This window comes from Chiloscyllium plagiosum, unplaced genomic scaffold (genome assembly GCF_037043375.1).
Source record: "Chiloscyllium plagiosum isolate Xiang-an unplaced genomic scaffold, Cpla_swu_hap1 HiC_scaffold_1, whole genome shotgun sequence".
NCBI classification, from domain to species: Eukaryota; Metazoa; Chordata; class Chondrichthyes; order Orectolobiformes; family Hemiscylliidae; genus Chiloscyllium; species Chiloscyllium plagiosum.
In genome coordinates, this window is record NW_028270139.1 from 158,559,735 (window position 1) to 158,583,672 (window position 23,938).

Genomic DNA, 23,938 nt, shown 5'->3' on the forward strand with positions numbered 1-23,938 from the left:
TCTCTCTCTGCATTGCTGCGTGTTCTCTGACCAGCACCGTGTTCCCCTCTCTCTCTCTGTGCATTGCTGCGTGTTCTCTGACCTGCACTGTGTTTCCCCCCCCCCGCATTGCTGCGTGTTCTCTGACCTGCACTGTGTTGCCCTCTCTCTCTCTCTGCATCGCTGTGTTCTCTGACCTACAATACACATTGCTCTATGTTCTTGTCCCGCGCGGTGACGTTGGGCGACGTGATGACGTATCCCGGGCTCGTGGGGGACGATGGCGGTTGACGCTCCGATGGCGAACGCGATGCGGCTCCGCAACCAACTCCAGACTGTCTACAAACTGGACCCGCTGCGGAACGAGGTGAGAGGTGAGGCCGACCTGTCCCTCGGGCCTCGGGGGAAAGGTCGGATCGTCGCTACCAGTTCACCGACGGGTCGCCCGACTCCTACCTCTTTTCGTCAGTGCCGTGAAGGGAGCCCCGCACATGCGTGACTGCCCGGGTAGTTCTACCACGCGCATGCGCCTGAAGCGTCAAGGTGCTCGTTTGCAATGCGCATGCGGCTGTCTCCTTTCATGTTCATCTCGTTGCAAATTCAGCTATTAGTTATTATTCATCTTTTAAAAGTGATACGGCTGAATTGCAATTTTTACTTTTTCTTTCTAATAATTTTGTCCCAAAGTAATTGATGCATATTGTCGTACTGTATTCACATTGCTGTAGTCTCAACAGGGACAGTATTGTGTTCACTTCTTGGAGGTGCCAGTGTTGGACTGTGGTGGGCAATGTTAAAAATCACGTAACACCAGGTTATAGTCCAGCAGGTTTAATTGGAAGCACTAGCTTTCGGAGCGCCGCTCCTTCATCAGGTGGTTGTGGAGGTTAAGATCATGCTCACAGAATTTATAGCCAAAGGAGTCCTGTGTCACGGAGATGTGATACATTAAAGTCATAGAGATGTACAGCATGGAAACAGACCCTTTGGTCTAACCAGTCCATGCTGACCAGATATCCCAATCCAATCTAGTCCCACCTGCCAGCACCCGGCCCATATACCTCCAAATCCTTCCTATTCATATACCCATCCAAATGCCTCTTAAATGTTGCAATTGTACCAGCCTCCACTACATCCTCTGGCAGCTCATTCCATACACGTACCACCCTTTGTGAAAAGGTTGCCCCTTAGGTCTGTTTTATATCATTCCCCTCTCACCCTAAACCTATGCCCTCTAGTTCTGGACTCCCTGACCCCAGGGAAAAGACTTTGTCTATTTATCCTATCCATGCCCCACATAATTTTGTAAACTTCTATAAGGTCACCCCTCAGCCTCCAATGCTCCAAGAAAAACAGCCCCAGCCTATTCAGCCTCTCCCTATAGCTCAAATCCTCCAACCCTTGCAACATCCTTATAAATCTTTTCTGTACCCTTTCAAGTTTCACAACATCTTTCCGATAGGAAGGAGACCAGAATTGCACGCAATATTCCAACAGTGGCGTAACCAATGTCCTGTACAGCCGCAACATGACCTCCCAACTCCTGTACTCTGACCAATAAAGGAAAGCATACCAAACGCCGCCTTTACTATCCTATCTACCTGCGACTCCACTTTCAAGGAGCTATGAATCTGCACTCCAAGGTCTCTTTGTTCAGCAACACTCCCTAGGACCTTACCATTAAGTGTATAAGTCCTGCTAAGCTTTGCTTTCCCAAAATGCAGCACCTTGCATTTATCTGAATTAAACTCCATCTGCCACTTCTCAGCACATTGGCCCATCTGGTCAAGATCCTGTTGTAATCTAAGATAACCTTCTTCGTTGTCCACTACACCTCCAATTTTGGTGTCATCTGCAAACTTACTAACTGCACCTGTTATGCTCTCATCCAAATCTTTTATGTACATGACAAAAAGTAGAGGACCCAGCACTGATCCTTGTGGCACTCCACTGGTCACAGGCCTCCAGTCTGAAAAACAACCCTCCACTACCACCTTCTGTCTTCTACCTTTGAACCAGTTCTGTATCCAAATCGCTAGTTCTTCTTGTATTCCATGAGATCTAACCTTGCTAATCAGTCTCCCATGGGGAACCTTGTCGAACACCTTACTGAAGTCCATATAGATCACATCTACTGCTCTGCCCTCATTAATCCTTTGTTACTTCTTCAAAAAACTCAATCAAGTTTGTGAGACATCATTTCCTACGCACAAAGCCAAGTTGACTATCCCTAATCAATCCTTGCCTTTCCAAATACATGTATATCCTGTCCCTCAGGATTCCCTCCAACAACTTGCCCACCACCGAGGTCAGGCTCACTGTTCTAAGTTCCCTGGCTTGTCTTTACCACCCTCCTTAGAGTGGCACCACGTTTGCCAACCTCCATAAGACCATAAGACATAGGAGTGGAAGTAAGGCCATTCGGCCCATCAAGTCCACTCCGCCATTCAATCATGGCTGATGCGCATTTCAGCTCCACTTACCAGCGTTCTCCCCGTAGCCCTTAATTCCTCGAGACAACAAGAATCTATCAATCTCGGCCTTGAAGACATTTAGCGTCCCGGCTTCCACTGCACTCCGTGGCAATGAATTCCACAGGCCCACCACTCTCTGGCTGAAGAAATGCCTCCGCATTTCTGTTCTGAAATGACCCCCTCTAATTCTAAGGCTGTGTCCACGGGTCCTAGTCTCCTCGTTTAACTGAAACAATTTCCTAGCATCCACCTTTTCCAAGCCATGTATTATTTTGTACGTCTCTATTAAGTCTCCCCTTAATCTTCTAAACTCCAACGAATACAATCCCAGTATCCTCAGCCGTTCCTCATATGTTAGACCTGTCATTCCAGGGATCATCCGTGTGAATCTCCGCTGGACACGTTCCAGTGCCAGTATGTCCTTCCTGAGGTGTGGGGACCAAAACTGGACACAGTACTCCAAATGGGGCCTAACCAGAGCTTTATAAAGTCTTAGTAGTACATCTCTGCTTTTATATTCCAACCCTCTTGAGATAAGAGACAACATTGCATTCGCTTTCTTAATCACGGACTCAACCTGCATGTTTACCTTTAGAGAATCCTGGACTAGCACTCCCAGATCCCTTTGTGCTTTGGCTTTATTAATTTTCTCACCATTTAGAAAGTAGTCTATGCTTTTATTCTTTTTGCCAAAGTGCAAGACCTCGCACTTGCTCACGTTAAATTCCATCAGCCATTTCCTGGACCACTCTCCCAACCTGTCAAGATCCTTCTGCAGCCTCCCCACTTCCTCAGTACTACCTGCCTGTCCACCTAACTTCGTATCATCGGCAAACTTCGCGAGAATGCCCCCGGTTCCCTCATCCAAATCGTTAATATATTAATGCGAACAGCTGTGGCCCCAGCACCGAACCCTGCGGGACACCGCTCGTCACCGGCTGCCATTCTGAAAAAGAACCTTTTTATCCCAACTCTCTGCCTTCTGTCAGACAGCCAATCCTCAATCCATCCCAGCAGCTCACCTCGAACACCATGGGCCCTCACCTTGCTCAGCAGCCTCCCGTGTGGCACCTTATCAAAGGCCTTTTGAAAGTCTAGATAGACCACATCCACTGGGTTTCCCTGGTCTAACCTACTTGTTACCTCTTCAAAAAATTCCAACAGGTTTGTCAGGCATGACCTCCCTTTACTAAATCCATGTTGACTTGTTCTAATCAGACTCTGCTCTTCCAAGAATTTAGAAACCTCATCCTTAATGATGGATTCTAGAATTTTACCAACAACCGAGGTTAAGCTGATTGGCCTATAATTTTCCATCTTTTGCCTTGATCCTTTCTTGAACAAGGGGGTTACAACAGCCATCTTCCAATCATCCGGGACCTTTCCTGACTCCAGTGACTCTTGAAAGATCTCAACCAATGCCTCTGCTATTTCCTCAGCCACCTCTCTCAGAACTCTAGGGTGTATCCCATCGGGGCCAGGAGATTTATCAATTTTAAGACTTTTTAACTTTTCTAGCACTATCTCTTTCGTAATGGCAACCATACTCAACTCAGCCCCGTGACACCCTTTAATTTTTGGGATATTACTCATGTCTTCCACTGTGAAGACTGACGCAAAGTACTTGTTAAGTTCTCCTGCTATTTCCTTATCTCCCATCACTTGGCTTCCTGCATCAGTTTCCTCCAGTCTTCCAGCACCTCACCTGTGACTATCGATGATACAAATATCTCAGCATTAAACAATTTTAGATTAAATCTTTCATCTTTTAAAATTGGATATGCTGGTTTCTTTTCTTTGATATGTAAATCCCAGAATTATTTTAAATTACATTCTCAAGATAGTTCAGCTTTTCTCCCAGTAGGTGTGAAGTCTGTCTGTGTCCCAATGTTTAGTCAGAATGACAAAGCCCTCTGCATAGTTTTTGAGTTTTACATGGATTAATGCAGGGTTTGAGCAAAATAAAATGCAATTCTGCAAAAAATAAATTCACCTCATAAACTTGTGTGCGCATTAAGGAGCGACCGTGAGTGATTGGGTCTGTGTCTGTGAGAGGATGCGTATGTGGGTGTGAGCATGGGTAGTGTCTGTATGTACATATGAGAGAGGGTCTGTATGAGTGTATTATGCAGTGGGGTCACCTGTAGCATGACATGAACCCAAGGTCCCGGATGAGGCCATTCCCATAGGTACCAAACGTTCTTATCAGTTTCTGTTTCGCCACTCTGCTTGTCCTGAAGTCCACCATGGAGGATTGTCACCCAAAGGTCTGAGGCCAAATGTCCTGCACTGGTGAAGTGCTCCCCGACTGGGAGGGAACAGTCTGCCTGTGATTTTTGCTCGGTGTCTATTCATCTGTTGTCATAGTGTCTTCTCTGTCTCGCCAACGTACCATGCCTCGGGAATCCTTGCCTGCAGCGTATGAGAGAGAGACCACGTTGGCAGAGTCACATGAGTACTTACCACGTACATGGTGGGAGGTGTCCCCATGTGTGATAGTGTTATCCGTGTCAATACTTTAACACATCTTGCAGCAGCTGCCGTGTCAGGGTTGTACGGTGTGGTTGTCCTGAAGGCTGGGCAGTTTGCTGGTTGTTTAAAGTTTGGTGGTTATTTAAAGGTGAGAATTAGAGTTGTGGGGAAGGTCTTGGTGAGTTGCTGATCCTCATCTATAATGTGTTGAAGGCTGCAAAGATCATGGCGTAGTTTTTCAGCTCCTGGGATGTACTGGACAATGAAGAGTGCCCTGTCTGTTGCAGCCCGTGTCTGTCTCCTGGGGAGGTCATTACAGTTTCTCGCTGTGGCACGTCGGAACTGGCGGTTGATGAGTTGAGCATCGTACCCTGCTCTTATGAGGGCATCCTTGAGCACTTTCAAGTGTCTGTCATGTTCCTCCTCATCCGAACAGATCCTGTGTATGCGTAGGGCTTGTCCATAGGGGATAGCTGTTTTAATGTGTTTCAGATTGAAGCTATAAAAGTGTAGCAGCGTGAGGTTATCTGTGGGCTTGCAGTAAAGTGAAGGACTGAGGTGTCGATCCTTGATGGAAATGCATGTGTCCAAGAATGAGCCAGATACTAAACAGTAGTCCATGGTAAGTCTAATGGTGGGATGAAATATTGTGTTCAACAGAGAAATTGCTATTATGGCTCGAAACAGATTGGTCTCTTCAGACACCAGCAAGTGTCCACCCTTGAACAGATTTACCTTTTATAAAAGTTGAAAGATCTGCAGATGCTGTAAATCAGAGACAAAAATAGAAATTGTTGGAAAAGCTCAACAGATTTGGCAGCATCCTTTGAACAGAGGAAGGGTCACTGGACTCAAAACGTTAACTCTGGTTCATCTCTGCAGATGCTGCCAGATCTAACTTGTATACACATTGTTTTGCACAGATGGAAGGATGCCAATGACATGAGAGCAGGAGTAGGTACTTGGCCATTCGAGCCAGCCCTGCCATTCAAGGAAATCGTGGCTTTTCCTAATCCTAGCAGATTCCTTGCATCCTCTTGACTAGCTTCTCCATTTATCTTTTTTTTTAGTTGTCAACAAATTTAGCAAATTTGATCCCTTCGTTTGGGTTATTGAGAAAAATGTATAAATGGTTGAGGCTTTAGTACCGATCTCTGGAACTCCATCACATCTTGCCAACTTGAGAATAACTCAGTTATATTTGCAGTCTTCTGTAGACTAACCAATTTTCTATCCATATGCCATGAACTATTGTGTGTAGTAAACTTTTCAGTATCTTTTAAAATGCCTTTCAGAAATCGAAGGCTCTGAGGAAGGGTCACTGGATCTGAAATGTTAACTCTGATTTCTTGCCACAGATGTTGCCACACCTGCGAGTTTTTCCATCAATTTCTGTTTTGTTTCAGATTTCTAGCATTTGTAGTTCTTTGGTTTCTGTAAGCTTCCTGTTATTCACAATTGTTGAATGAGAGGTGAAACATAAAAGATCTTGAGGGGTTTTGACAGGATGGATGCTGAGAGGATGTTTGCCCCTAATGGGAGAGCCAAGGGTACAGAGCTGGTCACTTCACATGACCTAGATTAATGTGCACAACAAGTGCTTCTGGCTGCAGAAACCTGAGCATGGAATTTTGGAACCTAGTTAGTGGCTGGAGTCTGTGTGGTGCATCCTGAAACTAAGTTTCTGCTTTCCTTTCCTTCTGTGCTGAGTGCAGAGGTTTGTGCATAGCAGTAACATCCAAGCCACAAGTCAGTGCTGGAAATAGTGTGGCCATGACAATTGGCTTGTGTGGACTCTTGGAGTGCAGCTTAGAAGGAATGTTGAGGCTGAGAATTAGATGCAGAGCACGCCTTGTGGGAGGAGAAAATCACAAGTTAGAGATTAAATGCAGATAGGAAATGGGTGATTGCTGGACAGCCCAAGAGAACCAGGCTGCTAATGCAGAATTCCCTGACGTTTGCTCAAGAATCAGTTTTTTTTTCTCCCTTCTCGATACTGATGAGGGTGATGTCCCCTGAAAGGGGTACAGACCCACAGACCTTCTGTACAGGGGAGAGAAGGGAGAAGTTGTTATGCTGGGTCTTTTATTAGTTAGTGAAATAGACCAGGTGTTTTTCTCTCTGCAGATGTTAGTCCAGACTGGTGATTTGTTGCTTCTTTTGTGCTGGAGTCAAGGATGTCATAGAGTAGCAACAAAACATCCTTTCAGGGGAGAGTAATCAGCCAGAGATCGCTGGTACCAGCGTGGGCCACAATATAAGTTGGAAAGGGATGTGGTTCGACAATCCAAATTTAGAGAGCAAGGTAGAAAATAAGCCAGAAGGACCTGTTAAAAATAAGTCTTTGCATGGTTCCCAGTCCCATGCACTAATGGGTAGAGAAATAGATGAATAAGAGATCAATGCATAGTTTAAAAGAGAATAGAAGGGATTTAAATTTTGGATGGCTAGCTGGATCAGGAGCAGGATTCATCTATATTAAATTAATGATGGAGATTGATGGAATGATGCTAATTACACAGATGTTAGTGTAGAAAGCAGCCAACCAGGTTTTGATATATGTTTTGACAACAGGACAGATGGTGCATCGGCTGGCCTGACACCAAGATCTGGTGAGTGCTTTGACTGTAGAGCATCCAGATTCGACCTCTCTCCAACAATGATCTGCATCCAACGGGACTCAGATTCCCTGTTCAAAGATACCTCGCTATGTCAACAAATGGACTTTGAAACATAATTCATGAGGAGCAGTTGAGGATTCTGGATCTATACTGATTGGAGATTAGAAGGATGGGGTGGGGGCGGGGGGAGTTGGGATCTGATAGTGTTCTGTAAGTTTCAAAGAGGTCGGGATAGAGTGGTCATGGAGAACATGTTTCCACTGGTAAAGAGATTAGGACCTGAGGACACAGCCTCAGTAAAGGGCTGACCCTTTATAGAACTGAAATGGGGAGGAATTTCTTCCGCCAATGGGTGGTGAACCTGTGGAACTCATTGTCACATTGTGGAAGCCACGTCATTGTGTATTTAAGACAGATAGACATGTTTTTGATTGGAAAGGGGATCAAAGGTTACAGGGAGCAGGCAAGAAAATGGGGTTGAGAAACCTATTAGTCATGTTGGAGTGACGGTAAGACTCAGTGGGCTGAATAGCCTAATTTTGCTGCTATATCTTATGGTTTTACAGGCTTTGACAATTTACTGCAGAATCTAATACTGTCCACTTAGCACTGCTTTAATGTGACTGTCCAAATTGCTGCAAGTTATCATGTGAAAAGTACAGCAGCTGTGGAGGTTGGAAATTATGATCTTAAGATAAATACAGTATTACACCGATATCCTTTGACTATAATGTAGTGGAATTTCTGCTTTTTCATTCTGGACTAATTCATTGCCATTAGAACCAGAATCTTAGAGTTCAGTTTGATTCCCATCTAACAGACAGGTCTGGTCTGCTCAATGTTGTACTTTTTAAATGTCCACCTTGGCTAATTTGCTCTATTTCTGGTCATGAATCCATGGTTTCTGTTAATTGACTCTCAACAATATATGGAATACATCTCTGCAGCACTGCACTTCAGAAAAGCAAGCCTTTCCTAACCTAGCCTATATGTGTTTGATAGTAACTGTGGCCTGGTAATGTATCCGTGCCATTAGGGATGAATGTGGACTGACCTGCTAACAATGCTCCCACTTCAAATGAATAAAGTTGCCAATTTGGCTGTTGCATTGAAGTCACTGCCCTGATGGGCCTCATGATTTTTCCTGAAACATCTTCATTGAGAATATCTGCAGCCAGGTCATATAAATGAGCTTGCACTTGCATGATCATTCATTGATTCTGTGTGTCTAAATGCACTGCAGCAGAAAAAACAAATGCAAAGTTATATTTTGGATGTTACAGATAGAAATTCAGTTTAGAGTATAGGCTATCATCCAGTACTCATGCATGGACATACAGAAGTGGATTCCTTTACTGTACTCACCTTCCACCCTACTGACCTTCGCATAAACTGCATCACAACCTTCTCAAGGGTATTTGTTTTTCAGTTTCACATTTGAATTCAATAAAATCTGGAATTGCAAGCTAGTCTAATGGTGATCAGAGTTGAGAAAAGCACAGCAGGTCAGGCAGCATCCGAGGAGCAGGAGAATCGATGTTTTGGGCAAAAGCCCTTCATCAGGAATGAGCTCATTCCTGATGAAGGTCCTTTGCCCAAAACATCAATTCTCCTGATCCTCAAATGCCTGACCTGCTGTGCTTTTCCAGCACCACACACTAACTCTGATCTCCAGCATCTGCAGTCCTCACTTTCTCCTGCTGGTGATCATTATAACCATTGCCACGAATATCCATCTTGTTCATTAATGGCCTTTTAGGGAAGGAAATCTGCTAACCTTACCTACATGTGACTCCACAGTGATTTGGTTGACTCTTAACTGCCCTCTGAAATGACCAAATGAGTCACTCGGTTCAAGGACATTGAGGAATGGACCACAGGCCTTTGCCAATTCACTTGGACCATCTTTGATACCTCTCTCCTCTTCCTGAACTTCTCCATCTCCATCTCCATCAATGATGACTGACTTGAAACTGACATATTTTACAAATTCACTGACTCCCACAGCTACCTGGATTACACTTCTTCCCACCCTACCTGCTGCAAAAATGCTATCCCTTATTCCCAATTCCTCTACCTCCACTGTATCTGCTCCCAGGAGGACCAGTTCCACCACAGAACACACCAGATGGCCTCCTTCTTTAAAGACCGCAATTTTCCTTCCCATGTGGTTGAAGATGCCCTCCAACACATCTCGTCCACATCCCGCACCTCCGCCCTTAGACCCAAACCCTCCAACCGCAACAAGGACAGAACCCCCCGGTGCTCACCTTCCACCCTACCGACTTTCGCATAAACCGCATCATTCGCCAACATTTCAGCTACCTCCCAACAGACTCCACCACCAGGGATATATTTTCCTCCACACCCCTTTCCGCTTTCTGCAAAGATTGTTCCCTCCGTGACTATCTGGTCAGGTCCATGCCCCCCTACAACCCACCCTCTCCTCCTGGCACCTTCCCCTGCCTCCGCAGGAATTGCATCTCCTGCCTCCCCTCCATCCAAGGCCCCAAATGAACCAAAGTTTTACCTGCACATCCACCAATATCATTTATTGTATCCATTGCTCCCGATGCGGTCTCCTCTACATTGGGGAGACTGGATGCCTCCTCGCAGAGCGCTTCAGGGAACATCTCCGCGACACCTGCACCAATCAACCCCACCACCCAGTGGCCCTACATTTCACCTCCACCTCCACTCTGCCGAGGACATGCTGGTCCTGGGCCTCCTCCACCACTACTCCCTCGCTACCCGACACCTGGAGGAAGAACGCCTCATCTTCCGCCTTGGAACACTTCAACCTCAGGGCATCAATGTGAACTTCACCAGTTTCCTCATTTCCCTACCCCCCGCCTTATCCCAGTTCCAACCTTCCAGCTCAGCACTGTGTCCTACCTGCCAATTTTCCTTCCCACCTATCCACTCTACCCTCCTCTCTGACCTCTCACCTTCATCCTTCCCTCCCCCCCCCCCCCCCCCTCCCATTTATCTCTCCACCCCGGAGGCTCCCTGCCTTCATTCCTGATGAAGGGCTTTTGCCCGAAACGTCTATTTTTTTTTTGTTTCTCCCCTGCTCCTCGGATGCTGCCTTACTTGCTATGCTTTTCCAGCACTACTCTGATCTAGACTCTTTGCCAGTAATGCCTGCCATCTCTTATAAGAATATATTTTTAAAAAAACAAAAAAGAGTTTATTCCATGCCCTGTACTGGTTTGTTGGTTTCTACTGAGATAGCAGGAGGCATGTGACAACATCTCTCCTCTATTAGTTCATTAAACTATTGAACCTTCTAGCACAAATAGAGGCCATTTGGACTTCTGTCAATCTTTTGGCCTTTTTTGACATAGCAATCCAATTATTTCAACACCCCTCTTTCTGTTTATCCTTTTAAAGTATTTATTAAATTCCCTTTTGAAAGTTACCACTGAATCTGCCTACACCACCTTTCCACGCAGTGTGATCCGGATCACTAACTTGTTGTGTATTTTGTAAAATATTTCCCCGTCTCCTTTGATTCTTTCGCCAATTTGGCCCTCCAGTTGCTGGCCCTTCTGCCAAATAGATCAGTGACATAATTGCATGTGAATGTTTTTTTCTTTTGATTTGGCCCCCCTGAGAGTGTGTTGGCACTGTCCTGAATATGATCAGTTGCGTGACTAGTGAGGCTGTGTTTTACCATTGGCAGGAAGAAGTAAAAGTGAAGATTAAAGACCTGAATGAACACATCGTCTGTTATCTGTGTGCTGGCTACTTCATAGATGCAACCACTATCACGGAGTGTTTACATACATGTGAGTTTTTGAAGAGAATATATTTTTACCATGAGATAGATGGAAATGTAACATTAAAGGGTGTGTTCAGAACTTGTGGTATCTGAGCTAGATAATCTCAGAGGAGGGCGGAAAGGGAATATAGAATTCATTCTGCTCACTTAATTTTCAAGTGAGGGATGTTTCCTGTTCACAAGCCCAACATTAGTATAAATAAAAGTTATTTGATTATTTGCCCAAAATTTCAGCCACTGAGGATTTGGCATTTTAATTTCACTCTCGAATGCAGGTACAGTAGCAAGTGATTTAGTCCAGCCTTGCAGTATAATAATTATTAGTTACTAGTTCAAATTTCACCTTGGCAACTGGAGAATTTTAAATTCTGTGAAATAAATGTGGAATAACAAGCAAACCTCGTGGAATTACCAGATTATTGTTTTATTATTTGAAAAAAGATCTGATTACTTAGGGGAGGAGATCTGTTACCATGACTCAGAATTATCTAAATATAAGTCCAGAACTGCAGCAATGAGATTAGTTTGTAACTGCCCTCTGATATGGCCTAGCAAACCACTCTGGTAAAGTGGCTCAGTTGAGGGCAAATGGGAATAGACCATAATGTGGCATTGCCAGTAATACCAAATCATGTGAATAAATTAACATCAACCGTGGGCCATCAGCATTAGACTGTTGTCCTGGAGCACTGCTATTCGGTGAAAGTGTTCCTATAGTGCTGTCAGGTTGAAAGTTACAAAATTTTGATTCACGAACAGATTTTGACCTTGTGTGTTTTGTTGGCATGAGATTTAATGGGCTGAGTTTGATAGGGAAAGGAGAGTGAGGAAGACACTTTAAATGGAAAGAGGAAATATCAGAGGAGAAACAATTGTTGTTGGATATGGATGTACTTTGATTTTAGAAAAATATTTTTAAATTCAAAAGACACTTGATTCAAACTCACTTAATTGGTATTGTATGGCCTTTCAAATTATTTTAACACTTAATTGTCAGTATCCATAGATTAATTTTATTGTATTAACACTCTTAGTACAAATAAACCTTTGAAATAATAAGTTTAGGCTGTATAACAGAAAGCAAAACAGAGAACTTAGATTTCTGTCGTCCCTTTACAACTTCCCAAAGTATTTTACTGCCAATGCCACCTTGTTGTAATGTAGGAAATGGGGCAATTTGCTCACGCTAAACTTTCACAATCAGAAATGTGACAATGATCAGACAATTATAGTGATGTTGGTAAAATGTAAATATTGGCTGGAAACCTCAAATTCTCTGCTATTTCACAATGCTGTAGAATGTTTTAATGCCCTGAAATAGAAGACCAGGCCTTTGTTTAATGTATCCTTGAAAAACAACTCCCTCATTACTACATTGGAAGCATCAACTCTAATTTATGTTAAATGCCTGAGTCCATAACCTTTCTGAGGTGAGATTGTTACATACTTAACTACAGCTGACACAAGTGTATATAGTTCAAATATGTTTGAAATCCATTTGTTCTTAGCATTTTAGAATTCCATAGTTTTCTTTGTGGTACTGAGTGGCAAAGGAGTCTAGATTATTGGTTTGGGTTTAAGTTAAGTTAGAAAGCACGCTCTGATACATTGACCTGAAAGTGCTTGGTACTGACACTGCTTGCTTCCAATGTTGTGCCTGCTCCTAGTATTGATGGCATCATCTTGTTGAGCAAAAACATTTCGTGCAGACTTTAAAAAAAAAAACTTCTTTGTCAATCAATTAATATGTTTGCCATATGTGAACTTAACCTCTCATAAATGCTGCTGATATGGTTTTGTCTTAGCAGTAACTGAATACATTGTAAATCTTAATGTAATTGTGCCTTTTATTGATGCACTTAAATCTCCATTTTTCTCTACAGAAAAGAGATGACAAACAGATTTTGAGAGAGTGGTTGTGAAATTTAATCAGGGTTATGCACTGTAAATCTTTTTGAAGAAAATGCTGAGTAAAATACAATGAATGTATGGTGTTTATTTCGAAGAGGGATGGGGTCAGAGATCCTAGGATGACAGTCAGTGGGCTACAATTTGATTCAGTATCCCATGATATGGAGGGCAGTGATGGTATATCATCCAAAGTTCCCACTCACCAGAACCCTGTGTGTGCAAATTGTGAGGACAGCCCTTGGCTGAGCCCCAACTTGTGATTTTAAAAAAAAACAATCCTTTTGGAGAAGGCAAGCATGGCTGGAAAAGTCAGTTTGTGTTGTCCACTCCTAATTCCCTTTGAAGTGGTGCTAAGCTGCTTTCTTGAAACCTTGCAGTCCGTAATATAAAAATGTACACACTTAGTACTACTTTGCAGGGAGTTCCACAATCTTGAACCAGAGACCATGTAGAAATGGTGATTTAGAACATAGGACATAGGAAAGTACAGCACAGAGCAGGCCCTTAGGCCCACGATGTTGTGTTGAGGTTTAATCCTAATGTAAAATATAATAACTTAACCTACGCACCCCTCAACTCACTGCTATCCATGTGCATGTCCAGCAGTCGCTTAAATGTCCCCAATGACTCTGCTTCCACCACCACAGCTGGCAATACATTCCATGCATTCACAACTCTCTGCGTAAAGAACCTTCCTCTGATGTCTCCTCTATACCTTTCTCCTAATATCTTAAAACTATGACTCCTTGTGCCAGTCGATCCTGCCCTGGGATTTGATCCAAGCCAGGAAATGTGTGACTTGGAGAGGATCTTGCAGATGGTGGTTCTATGCATCTGTTGCCCTTGTCATTCTATATGGTAAAGATTGCAGGTTTGGAGCCTTAGTGAATTGTTGCAGTGCACCTTGATGGTACACCCTCTGTCAATATGCATTTGTGGTCAAGGTTGTGAATGGTTTGCCATTCGAGTGGGCAGCTTTGTTCTGGATGTTGTTGAGCTTTGTGTTGTCGGAACTCCATACACTCCTGCAAGTGGAGACATTCCTTCACACTCCTGACTTGTGCCTTATATATGGTGGGCAGTCTTTGGAGTCGGCAGCAAGTTACTTGCTGTACAATCGCTAGCCTGTAACCCACTCTTGTTGCCACACTATTTTGTATGGTTGGTCCAGTTCAGGGTCTATTAAAGATAAAGCCATTGAATGATTAGGTTCTCTCTCTCGTTGGAGATGATCATTACTTACCACTTGTGTGGTCCAAATCTTTGCCAATTATCAGCCCAGGCCTGAGTGTTGTCCAGATCTTGTGCTGTAAAGGTTAATAATCTATTATTACTTTGCAAATTTGAATTCTAAACAGGACAAAATGTGTAACTTTTTATTTTCCATTTGTTTCCATATTATGTCGGAGAAACTGTTTTCAGTGGTGATGGTTTTTGTAGAAAGTTGCTTGTATGTATTTAACTTAGGCTTTGCTATTGAGGTGAATAGATCAGTGCTTTTGAAACCAAGGGCAGAAGAAAGTGGGGGGAGGGGAAGAATGGGCAAATACAATGCTCTATGACATAAACAGAATCATCGATCCCCATTTTGTTTGGACTCCTTGCTGCTGTACTCTGCCCTTGACATCAAGATAGCATTTGACAATCACCCTCGCGTCACTTGTGAGATTCAGCTCTTTTTCCGATCTGGGGGTGAAACAGTGGTTAGCACTGTTGCCTTCCGGCAACAGGGACCCAGCTTCAGTTCCAGTCGTGGGTGACTGTGCCAACTCCACACCGACATTCTCCCCGTGTTTGCATGGTTTTCCTCCAGGTGCTCCGGTTTCTTCCAACAGTCGAAGGTAAACTGGCCAAGAATATTAAGGAGGATAGTAAAAGCTTTTTTAGGTATGTGCAAGGCAAAAAATGGCTAGGACAAAAATTGGGCCCTTGAAGACAGAAACAGGGGAATATATTACTAGGAACAAAGAAATGGCAGAGGAATTAAATGGGTACTTCAGATCTGTGTTCACTTGGGAAGACACAAGCAATCTCCCCTGAGGTAACAGTGGCTGAAGGACCTGAACTTAAGGGAATTTATATTTGCCATAATTTGGTGTTGAGAGGCTGTTAGGTCTGAAGGTTGGTAAGTCTCCGGGGCCTGATGGTCTGCATCCCAGGGTACTGAAGGAGGTGGCTCGGGAAATCGTGGATGCGTTGGTGATTATTTTCCAGAGTTCAATAGATTCGGGGTCGGTTCCTGAGGATTGGAGGGTGGCTAATGTTATACCACTTTTTAAGAAAGGTGGGCGAGAGAAAGCAGGTAATTATAGACCAGTTAGTCTGACCTCAGTGGTGGGAAAGATGCTGGAGTCTATTATAAAGGATGAAATTACTGCACATCTGGATAGTAGTAACAGGATAGGACAGAGTCAGCATGGATTTATGAAGGGGAAATCATGCTTGACTAATCTTCTTGAATTTTTTGAGGATGTAACTATGAAGTTGGACGAGGGAAATCCAGTAGATGTAGTGTACTTGGACTTTCAGAAAGCTTTTGATAAAGTCCCACACAGGAGGTTAGTGAGTAAAATTAGGGTGCATGGTATTGGGGGCAAAGTACTAGATTGGATTGAAAATTGGTTGGCTAATAGGAAACAAAGGGTAGTGATAAACAGCTCCATTTCGGAATGACAGGCAGTGACCAGTGGGGTACCACAGGGATCCGTGCTGGGACCACAGCTTTTTACAATATATGTTAATGATATAGAAGATGGTATCAGCAATAACATTAGCAAATTTGCTAATGATACAAAGCTGGGTGGCAGGGTGAAAAGTGATGAGGATGTTAGGAGATTACAGGGTGACCTGGACAAGTTAGGTGAGTGGGCAGATGCATGGCAGATGCAGTTTAATGTGGATAAATGTATGGTTATCCACTTTGGTGGCAGGAACAGGAAGGCAGACTACTACCTCCAATGGAATCAATTTATGTAAAGGGGCAGTACAGAGAGATCTGGGTGTTCTTGTACACCAGTCAATGAGGGCAAGCGTGCAGGTGCAGCAGGTAGTGAAGAAGGCTAATAGCATGCTGGCCTTCATAACAAGAGGAATTGAGTATAGAAGCAAAGAGGCTCTTCTGCAGCTGTACAGGGCCCTGGTGAGACCACACCTGGAGTACTGTGTGCAGTTCTGGTCTCCAAATTTGAGAAAAGACATTCTGGCTATTGAGGGAGTGCAGCGTAGGTTCACGAGGTCAATTCCTGGAATGGCAGGATTACCTTACACTGAAAGACTGAAGCGACTGGACTTGTATACCCTTGAGTTTCGAAGATTGAGAGGGGATCTGATTGAGACGTATAAGATTATGAAAGGATTGGACACTCTGGCAGTAGGAAACATATTTCCACTGATGGGTGAGTGCCGAACCAGAGGACACAACTTAAAAATACGGGGTAGACCATTTAGGACAGAGCTCAGGAGAAACTTCTTCACCCAGAGAGTGGTGGCTGTGTGGAATGCTCTGCCCCAGAGGGCAGTGGAGGCCCACTCTCTGGATTCATTTAAGAAGGAGTTGGATAGAGCTCTCAAGGATAGTGGAATCAAGGGTTATGGAGATAAGACAGGAACAGGATACTGATTAGGAATGATCAGCCATGATTATATTGAATGGCGGTGCAGGCTCGAAGGGCTGAATGGCCTACTCCTGCACCTATTGTCTATTGTCCAAAGTTGTGCAGGTTAGGGGGATTGGCTATGCTAAATCGCCCCATAATGTCCAAGGTTGTGCAGGCTTGATATGCTAGTCAGGGTAAATGCAAGGTTAGAGGGCAAGGTTTGGGGGTGGAATGCTCTTGGGGGTCAGTGCAAACTTGGTGGGCCAAATGGTTTCTATCTGCACTGTCGGAAATCTATGATTATATCCATATTTGGACCAAGCCTGTAATGTGGTCAAGAACGGAGTGTGTCTGACAGAATCAAAACTAAGCATCAATCAACAACTAAGCTGTTGTACAAGTGTTGCTTGATTATTGGTACATTTTTTTTGACTGAGTAAACTAGGGTGGTAAATGACAGATTGAATTTATCCTGTTTTAGTGAACTACCATCACCTAGACAATCTTCCACATTATTGAGTAGGTACCAGCTGTACAGAACAGATTGGATTAATTAATTATTATTAGCCATGAACCAAACTTCAGCCTCTCACACTTGCTTTCTCTCACGCTCATTGTCTCTCTTGGAACACTACAGCGCAGTACAGGCCATTCGGCCCTCTGTGCCAACCTGTGGAACCAATCTGAAGCCCATTAGTCCTACACTATTCCATTTAAATGCCTGTAAAGTTGGTGTTGCAGGCAGTGTGTTCCATGCCCAGCTACTCTGAGTAAAGAAACTGCCTCTGACATCTGTCCAATGTCAATCACCCCCCGAATTTAAAGCTATGTTCTCTTGTTCTAGCTGTCACCACCTGAGGAAGAAGGCTCTCACTGTCCACCCTATCTAACTCTCTGATTATCTTATGTCTCAATTAAGTCATCTCTCCATCTTCTCTCTAAGGAAAACTGCCTCCAGTCCCCCAGCCCCCTCTCCATACCACGCAACTCCCTAGTAAATCTCCTCTGAAGCCTTTCCAAAGCTTCCACATCCTTCCTATAATGCGGTGACCAGAAGTGTACACAATACTCCAAGTGCGGCCTCACCAGAGTTTTGTACAGCTGCAGCATGACCTCAACTCTGAAACTTGATCCCTCTGCCAATAACAGTAAACACACTGTATGCCCCCTTAACAGTTTTTGGTAGTTGTTACTGGGTTTTGAAGCTGGGTAGAAGCTGCAGTACATCTCTCCCTGCTACACTCTCTCTGAGTTTTCCCTTGATTCCCTATCCTTTTTGGATAATGGAATAATGTCCCCCAATCCTTACCTGCATCTCATGTGAATTGGAAAATGATCCTTAGAGCACCTGCTGTTATTACCTTCCTAACTTCCTTTGACAGTCTCAAATGCAATTCATCTCACTCTGGTGTTTTATCCACCAAGAGGCTCTGGCTCTCCAGTACTTCCCTTTTCACTCTGCTAATTTTATCTAAGAATTCACACTTGTCTTAACAAGACTGTCTAAATCATTCCTTTGTATTGTGAAGATTAAGACAGAATACATTTGGAAAACCCTGCCCACAAGTTGCCATATACATCTGTTAGGCCCAGTCTTCTCCTTGGTCATTCTCTTCATTTTAATGCACTGATAAAGCCTCTTTGAATTTTCCCTAATTTTATTGGCCCTTATTTTTTGTATTCTCCCTTTTTTGGTTTTTAAAACATTTTTCATTTCACCCCTGTACTTTTCTATCCTTGTCCAAGCTTTCTAAAATAATGTCACCTTTGAAATTATCTTATGCTCTCTGTTTCTGTTTTAACTCCCATTGTAGACTTCTGGATAACTAGGGGATTCCAGATTTGGCACTACTGTCTGTCTTTTTATGGAGACATTGTCTACACTGTGCCCATAGAACCTGCTCTTGAATGATTTCCACATACCATCATATAGCTGTAACCAGTCCAATTTTGCCAAATCATCTCTTGGCTTTGTAAAGTTTGCCATCTCCTAATTTAAACTTTTACTTCTGTTCTCTATTTGTCCCTTTCCATAAAGATGTGAAATCTGTTATGATCACTATTTTCAAAATGGTCACCCAGTGCTATTTCATCCACATGCCCACCTTTGTTTCCTAAGACAATACATAGAATTGCACCATCTCTCATTGGACTTGTTAAGTGTTAACTTTTTTATATTAAAAAAAAGCCATCTTGAATGCAGTTAAATATTTTCTATCCTCTATACCTTTCACACTGTGTGTCCCAGTTATATTTGGGTGGTTAAGTCCCCAAATTGCCCTATTTTTTTTTTTTGCACTTAAATTTTCCTATATATTTATTCCTCTAGCTTTCTCCCTCTCTTTACCTATCTGTACTACGTACCCTGCAGTGTGGCCATCTCTTTATTTTTGTATTTGCATGCAACCCATATGGCTTTACTTGATGATTCAGATATTTTCTAATCAATTGTTGCTAACCCACCTGGTCTGCACATCATACTTCTTGGAGCAGGTGGGACTGGTACCCATGTCTCTGGCTCAGAGTAGAGACACTACCACTGTGCCAGAAGAGCACCTCACTTGATGCTTCAGTTGCAGCTGTGATTGATCCTTTTACCAATAACACTACACTCTTGACTTTTTAAATATGCTTCTCTCCCTCCCTGAAATCTGTATTTCCAATAGTGCTGAGCTGCCATGCTTGCATTTTTTTTGAGCCAAGTATTTTTGCATTTATACCCATGATATCCTGTTGCCATATGTCTATCCCTGTCCTCCGATCATAAATTCATTATATTCCCAGTATTTCACCAGGTGAGCTAGCCAAACAGGCCATTCAATCCACACCATCAAGTCCACGCCAACCCTCCACAGAGTATCCCACCCACACTCAACCCCTTACCATATCCCCATAACCCAGCATTTCCATGGCTAATCTAGCTAGCCTATTCATCCCTGGATACTTTGGGTAATTTAGCATGTCCAACCCACCTAACCTTAACATCTTTGGACTGTGAGAGGAAACCATAGCATCCAGAGGAAATCCACGCAGCCATGGGGAGAATGTCTATGTGGAGTTTGCACAATCACCCGATGCTGGAATCGAGCCCAGGTCCCAGTGTAACCACTGAGCCATAGTCCGGCCCTTTCCCATTCAAAGAATTTATAAAATTTGTATTAATGATGCTTGTGACAGAATTGGGTATTGTAAGCAACCTCTGTTGAAAGACTTTTATTTCCAGCCTTGTCTGTAATGCTGTTTGGTCATGATTTAAGCCCAGTCTTTAAAAAATTAGTAGTTTCTAAGGTACACAAGACTTACTGTCATCACTAGGATCCTGGCATTTATATTATTCAACAATAATAGGCCATCTACAACATGTATTGATACAAAGTAAGGGAAACATACTCATCTTGTGGTGAGTTTTAGGAACCATGGGTTTAAAGTTACCTGTTCCTCCTCAGGCTGTTAAACTTGGTACATCATATCTCTCATTATTCTAACGTTGCACCTCAATATTCCATATTATATACTCTAGTAGATGCTGTAATTTTACAATTGGCGGTAAGTGGTTCAAAATGTCCTAGAGTTGTGAAGGCACTATATAAATGCAATACGTTGCTGTTTCTCAATTTTACACAGCAGCAGAATGTCATATGAGAGAAACTAGATATTCTGGAAAAAACGGCCGATCTGTCAGCATGGCAGAGAGAAAAGATGCCTTTTTCCTTGTATAATGGAAAGCTTCTGCATTTTGGACATTTTGTCATTCAGCCCCTGTGACCTACCCCATCACAACATCAGATGGCCTGGATATCCAATCCTCCATTCCACCACTCTATCACTCCATACCCTTACCTAACAGTTTTGGCTCAGCTTCTGCCTGAAACATGAACTTTTTTTTTCTCTCCCTTCAACAGACTTTTAAATGCATTTTCTGCTTCCCATTTTCCAGAATTTGTTGTGACTTTAAATTTTGGTTAACTGCTTGTAGTTATTGGTACCACCACCAGATGATGCTGTTTTTCCAGAAATACTTTCTCTAACAGGCCCTAGAGTCAAAGGAAACTGAAGCGGTTTTGTGACTTGGTTTAGATTATGGATGTTGTGCTGGGGCCAGGAAATACAATCTCAAAATCATTCACTAATTCCCTATGCTGTGTAAGGAGAGTTTTGATCAAACATCTAAGTGCAACCATTCAGTAACATTACTCTTCCTTGTACTGTCAGGTTAGGAAAGGGTTTGGTAGGCTGTAAACAAGAAAGATGTTCCAACATCTGACACCAGAACTAGGAGCCATAAGTATTAGATAGTCACGATAAATTCAGTTGGTTATTCAAGGAAAGGTACATTATTCAGAAAGTAGATTAGATTAGATTACCTACAGTATGGAAACCGGCCCTTCGGCCCAACAAGTCCACACTGACTCTCCAAAGAGTAACCCACCCAGACCCATTATTTACCCCTGTCTAATGCACTATGGGCAATTTAGCATGGTGAATTCACCTAACCTGCACATCTTTGGATTGTGGGAGAAAACCAGAGCACCCGGAGGACACTCACGCAGACACTGGGAGAATGTGCAAACTCCACACAGACAGTCGCCCGAGGTTGAAATCGAACCTGGGGCCCTGGTGCTGTGAGGCGGCAGTGCTAACCACTGAGCCACAGTATTGTTAGTTAAGAATATGGAACTTGTCCTCACAGGGAGCAGTTAAAGTAAGTTAAAGTAAGTTGAGCTGTGTTTGAGGAGTGTAGAACACTTGGAGAAGGGAAAAGAAAAAAATGTGACTGGGATTAGATGAAAATGGGCTTGTGTAGAGCATAAACAATTCCATAGATTTGTTAGTCTAAGTGACCTGTTCCTGTGGTGTTCTCAGTAGGACATCTCAGTATTGGTTGGCACTAAGCAGTCAGTCCCTGTATCCGATTGTCCCTCAACCCTTAGTTAGCTGTTCCCACCAGTATTGGGGTCAGTAACTGGAAAATGCAGTCTTGAGGTGAGTGACAAAAACACTTTCATTAGGGACCTAATGGGAGATGTGAATGTAAGATCTGTGCTGTGAGCTATGGTGATCTGGAAGGTGCTGTTTGAAATGTTGGTGGAAGCCACCATTGGGTCAGAATCCCAAAATCCCCACCCCCTTTACAGCCTCATGGGTGTGCAAAAACCAAATTAACAGCAGAGGTTTGAGAAAGCAGCTCCCCACCAGTTTCTCGAGGGCAATTTGGGATGGGCAGTAAATGCTGGCCTAGCGGTTTAATGTCTGCAACCCACAAACTAATAAGGGAAAATGCAGATTGATTTAATTTCTTTTTGAAAGGTACTAATCAATGTTTGAGAAATATTTAGATTGCAGACCTATGTGAAAAGACCAGGTGGTCTGTGACTTTTTGGAAAGTTATATCTGGAGTTGGCAGAGGTGAAACGGCCACTTACACTGTATGCTGCCTTGCCTTAATGAATAATTTGGCACTGCGTTCCCAAATCAGTGGGTACTCTATCTCAAAATAATCTTTGTCTTTTGTTTCCAGTCTGCAAGAGTTGTATTGTGAAGTACCTGCAGACCAGCAAATACTGCCCAATGTGCAACATCAAAATCCATGAGACACAGCCTCTTCTTAACCTTAAGCTTGACCGAGTGATGCAGGACATTGTCTACAAACTTGTACCAGGTCTACAGGAGAGTAAGTTTTTTTTTAAGCATGTGTAAAGGGTAAATTCTCAATCTGCCACTTTGCTCGCCTGGCTTTACGTGTTGTAAGTATAAACTGGTGAAAGACTTTTTTCTAATCTGACTCAAAACCAGCTGCAGTGCAAAAGGAATCATAAATGTCTGGAATAATTGGACAGGGAGCAGAGATAAAGGCTAGTACTTCTGTCCTGCACCTCACCAGGGCCTGGCAGGAGTGACTCACCTGGACTTCAGTCCTGGAACCAAGGTATCAGTTTGTTTCAGGAGCTGTGATATTTCCTGTTTTGGACCGTTAATGTAATCTGTCAGAATCCCAGCAGAGCCAGCATGTGGCTGGGCGTCGATATCCGTCACTGGGGCGAGACTTGCATTTTCATTCCTGACTGATACCCATGGGTGCTGTAACTATGCAGACCCAGCTCCACTCTTTCCCTGTCACACTGTAATCTAACAGTTTGTGGAGGAAGGGTGAGCTATTGAGGCCATTTAATTATTGAATGCTGATCTCTGAGGGTGATGTACTGGAGGGAGAATCTTTATTAGGTCGTACGACCTCTCCATTTTTCTTGCAGCAAATTTAACCAGACGTGGATAGTATTGGCTACCCCCGCCCCCTCCTCAGTTTGAATATGGCACAGAATGTTGTCATTCATATCTCCCTTTAGTTTCCTCTCGGCACTGATTTTGGTTCCCTTGATGTAGATTTCTGTGCCCTGACCCCCATGGCATCTCATTTATATTCTTCAATAGTATGGCATTAATCTTGCCCTATTCAATTCAAACCTGCCTGAAATATGTTCCTTCTTTTTACAGGTGAGGAGAAGCGAATTCGAGAATTCTATCAGTCTCGAGGGTTGGACAGGATCATCCAACCAGTTAATGAAAGTATGGAAATGAGAGAGAGAGAGACTGCGGGTTCTTATACAATGCAGGGCTCCAGCTAGAGTACAGCATATGCCATTGCCATTCAGTCAAATGTTGTACTGTAACCAGAGATTGATTGATTCATGTATGTGCAGAGTGTTGTTGTATCTTTTCCTCATGGCCATGTCTTAGGCCTATGTCTTTTCTTTTTTCCCCACAGTTTGTGAATATAACTGGCGAGTTTAGCCAGTATTGCCCTATTGGGTGGCTAGTGACAGCAGTCAAAAGTCACCTTTTTTTGCCACAGGTCTGGAGTCTGAGTCATGTAAGGTAGATTATGCAACTATACTAGGTTTCCATCCCTCGAGGACACCATTAATTCTGTAGTTTTGTGGTCACCGGTACTGATATTAGATTTTTAAAAATCCTATTAAGTAGTAAATAAGTTTGAATTCCCAGCTACCATGAAGAGGTTTGAACTTGCATCTTCAGATCATTTTTTAAAATTAGATTAGATTCCCTACAGTGTGGAAACAGGCCCTTCGGCCCAACAAGTCC

General features: G+C 43.3%; 1 protein-coding gene across 1 annotated transcript in view; it reads left to right on the forward strand.

The window, feature by feature from the left end:
- Positions 1 to 216: 216 nt before the first annotated feature.
- Positions 217 to 23,938, forward strand: part of pcgf1 (polycomb group ring finger 1) — a 49,332-nt gene continuing 25,610 nt past the window's right edge. The window contains exons 1-4 of the mRNA XM_043692849.2: positions 217 to 346; positions 11,232 to 11,337; positions 22,356 to 22,508; positions 23,330 to 23,401. Coding sequence (XP_043548784.1) covers positions 260 to 346; positions 11,232 to 11,337; positions 22,356 to 22,508; positions 23,330 to 23,401 — 418 coding nt within the window. The 5' untranslated portion in view covers positions 217 to 259. The remainder of the gene's footprint in view (positions 347 to 11,231; positions 11,338 to 22,355; positions 22,509 to 23,329; positions 23,402 to 23,938) is intronic.